The 3,748-nt window shown below is 39.4% G+C and overlaps 1 protein-coding gene across 1 annotated transcript in view; it reads left to right on the forward strand.

The window, feature by feature from the left end:
• Window positions 1–3,748, forward strand: part of COG5 (component of oligomeric golgi complex 5) — a 183,936-nt gene that overhangs the window by 24,457 nt on the left and 155,731 nt on the right. The window contains exon 6 of the mRNA XM_006774876.2: window positions 686–806. Coding sequence (XP_006774939.2) covers window positions 686–806 — 121 coding nt within the window. The remainder of the gene's footprint in view (window positions 1–685; window positions 807–3,748) is intronic.

Consider the following 3,748-nt stretch of genomic DNA (forward strand, 5'->3'; position numbering starts at 1 on the left):
GAAGAGGGCGTAGTCTTATACGGCGAGTATATAACAAACTCTGTATTTTGAGTGGAAATGTTAGGGGGTCGTCTTATACGCCCAGTCGTCTTATACGCCGGCAAATACGGTATATGATGCTTAGTTCACACTGCTAGAGGTTCTGATTTAATTGGTCAGGGCTAAGGCCTGGCATTGGAGCTTTTTGAACTTGAATTTAATAGGAAGTCAAGCGTGAGGACCACTGGCCTAGAGAAGAGTCCCTGGGTTTCATTGCACCTCAATCCCAAATTCTCTGCATTGGGGATAAATTGGAGTTTTTGAAATGATGATTTTTAAAAGTTGTGATTATTTAGGTTACTGAGTGGTAGAAAAAAAAGACAACGAATCTGTAGCATCTGGAAATAATGGACAGGTTTACCTACTTTTTTGTTGTTGTTGTTAATCCTCACCTGAGGATATTTTTTAGAGAGAGTATAGGGAGGAGGAGAGACAGAGAGAAATATCTATGTGAGAGAGACACATTGATTGTTTGCCTTTCGCATGCGTCCCAAACGGGGCTGGGGATCGAGCATGCAGCTAAGGTACATACATGCCCTTGACCAGAAACAAACCAGGGACCCTTCAGTTCGAGGGCTCTATCCACTGACCCATACCAGCTAGGGCCAGATTTACCTACTTATTGAACATTATGATATCTGTACAGGTTGCCTGTGATTTGCTTCGGAGAATAATTCGCATCTTGCATCTCAGTAAGAGACTCCAAGGACAACTGCAAGGGGGTAGTAGAGAGATAACAAAAGCTGCCCAGAGTCTCAATGAACTTGGTAAGTCCTTTTGATTACAAAGTTAGTAGTTTTAAAGGATTTTTCAGTCACTTGGTTTGTTGTCTTTTGTTACGTTATCACCATTAACAAATATTATTGAGCAAACTTATTTAATAATTGACTGTTTATAACATTGTCACACTTTTCAAAGTGGGTGAGTAAAATTAGTTGATTTCTTAGAAATGCTATTTATATTTAAAACTATCATATAGTATAATTGGCCTTTTTAAAATATAGGCCTGTGAATTTTAACCTGTGTATAGATTCATGTAACCTCCGCACAGTCATGGTACAGAATAGCTCAATTTCTCTCATGATCTCCTTCTATAATAATGCCTCCCCACATCCCCTCCCCTACTCCTAACCCTGGCAACTACCCAACTGGTTTTGCATTACTGTTGTTTTGTCTTTTGTCTTTTGTTACCTTTTGAGACTGATTTCTTGTACTCAGCATACCACCTTTGAAAATTACCAAGGTTTTTGTGTATACCATAGTTTGTTACTTTGTGTTTGTTGGAATACCATTGTGTGGTTGTACCACTATTTGTTTTTTGATTCACTGATTGAAGGAAATATGCATTTTCAGTTTTTGGTGATTATGAATAGAACTACTATAAACATTTGTGTACAAGTTTTTATGTGAACTTAAGTTTTCATTTTCCTAGGAGAAATACCTAGGAGAAATGCTGTTTTTTAGGTGACAAATCCCATGTTGACATTTTGCCTAGAAGATTATCGAATTTATTTCTTCATTTGTTCCTGAAACATTTAGACTCTTGACATTCAAGGATTTAACATTCATGGTTTTGACTATTAAAAAGCTGCAAGGTCTGTGATGAAGCAGTTGATAATTTTTCAGGCAAAACTTTGAATAGCTATTGAGTGGGCAGAGAATTACCTAGCACCTGGATTTTAATGAGGATTTGTATGTTTTTTTCCTGATAGGCACACAGTAATCTTTCTGAAGTGGATGTGTTTAGTAGTATTTGTAACTTTGTAGGTTCAAAAGGTCTTTATATTCATCTCAAATATCAAGATTCTATTTAGTCTTGGTGGTATGCTTTGAAAGTAGTTACGGCAAAATAATATCTGAAGGAAGTGAATTACATGTTTTTTTGAAATTTTCTGTTTGATATTTCAATTACATAGTCATGCTGTAAAGATTATTCTATATTTTTTACTAAGACAATGTAATATCTTTCACAAATCATGCTTCAATACATTTCAATTTATAATGCTTAAATACATTGCTTGGATACATCATTGGGAATATATTCAACTTGTGATTTGTAATGCTGGGAAGATATTGTATAAAAAGTTAAGTTTTTAGCAGTGAGTAATGATTGCTTTTTTTCAGACTGTGCTAAATTTAGGTGTATAAAAATCCTAGTATTAGAAATTATTTTTTGCTTTAACTTTTAAAAAATCAGGCACAAATATCAATTATAATGCTTTGAGTTTGTGCAGTGCAGAGTATAAACCCACTATCCTTCCAGTGACGTGTTGGCTTTACCCATAGTTTTATAAATATAACTAGAGGCCTGATGCATGAAATTCGTGCAAGGGGCTGGACCCTCGCAGCCATGGCGGCTTGCCTCAGCCCTCACAGCCCCAGCTTCGTCTGGAAGGACTTCTGGAAGGTAGTTTGGCTGTCTGGTCTAATTAGCATATTATGCTTTTATTACTATAGATGATGATGAGAGGTTATTGAGAAAGTATAGTTTGTGGTGGGTTTATCTCAAAATGGATTGTATTAATTTAAAATTTTAAAGCTGCAAGGACTGGCTACCACCATGGAGGATCATCTGTGGGCCCACCCACAGAGCAGAACTTATTTCAAAAGGGGTCTGGTTGCCTGCTGTGTCCACCCCTTGAGTGTGTAGATGTGGAGGTGGTTGGGTGATGCTTTGACATGATCTGAAACTGTATACTGGGTGTGCTGGCTGGGTCCTTCTGGGAAGTATAAGCCAAGGCCAGCCACCACCTGTGTTCTGCCTGGAGCCACCTGGCATGAAGTACAAAGTGAGCTGCACATGGCTGCTACTTGTTCTGTACTTGGAGGTACCCAGGCAAGGCCAAACTGTGAACCAAGGCCTGCTGCTGCTGCTAGTGTTGGGCCTGGGGCAGCTTAGTGAGAGGTATAGGTCACTGTGAGGCCAGATGCTGCTTGTTGAGAATTATTAGGAACATTTGAAGTGTGATGAAGGACAGGCGATTTGTATGGGAAAGCCTCTGCAGCTGAGATATCCCTCTCACATGTGGGTGTGGGACCAGACCATTCCCCCACCTCCTCCCTTCCTACCAGTCTCCATGTGGCTTCTTTTAATTGCTAGTTGTAGAGTTTCCATTCAGCTAGACTTCAGGCAGCTCTGAATGATGGTTGTTCTGTAGTTTAGTTATAATTTTGATATGGCTGTGGGAGGATGGGAATACCACATTTACCTCTTCTGCCATCTTGACCCAAACTTGTTAGTTTTGGATACTTCATATTTATAGGTTAATATGATAAACTTTGTATCTTTTTATAATAATGATGCTTTCTAAACAGAAGCAAATGTCTTCATTTCTGCCAGTCTATGTTTATATTTTTAAAGTTTTATGGTTTTTTAAAATAACATATGTAGACTTAGCTTATCTACACTAATAAAAGACAAACATGCAAGTTGACCATACCTTTGCTATGCCTTAAGCCATGCCCACCAGCCAATCAGAGCAACTATATGGAAATTAACCCAACCAGGATGGTGGCTGGCAGCCACAGAGCTGGAGCAAGCAGGAGGTTTGGTTGCCCCAGCGACCCAGGAAGCCAAGCTTCCCGCCTGCCCTGGCCCTGGCCGCTGTGGCCTCCGCTCAAGGCAATAAAGTTTCAATTGTAGAAGATAAATAAACCCCAGATACCTGCTTCCAGCCAGTCTCCACTGGGAGCTGGGGTGGCTGGGGAA

This window comes from Myotis davidii, unplaced genomic scaffold (genome assembly GCF_000327345.1).
Source record: "Myotis davidii unplaced genomic scaffold, ASM32734v1 scaffold125, whole genome shotgun sequence".
Classification (NCBI taxonomy): domain Eukaryota; kingdom Metazoa; phylum Chordata; class Mammalia; order Chiroptera; family Vespertilionidae; genus Myotis; species Myotis davidii.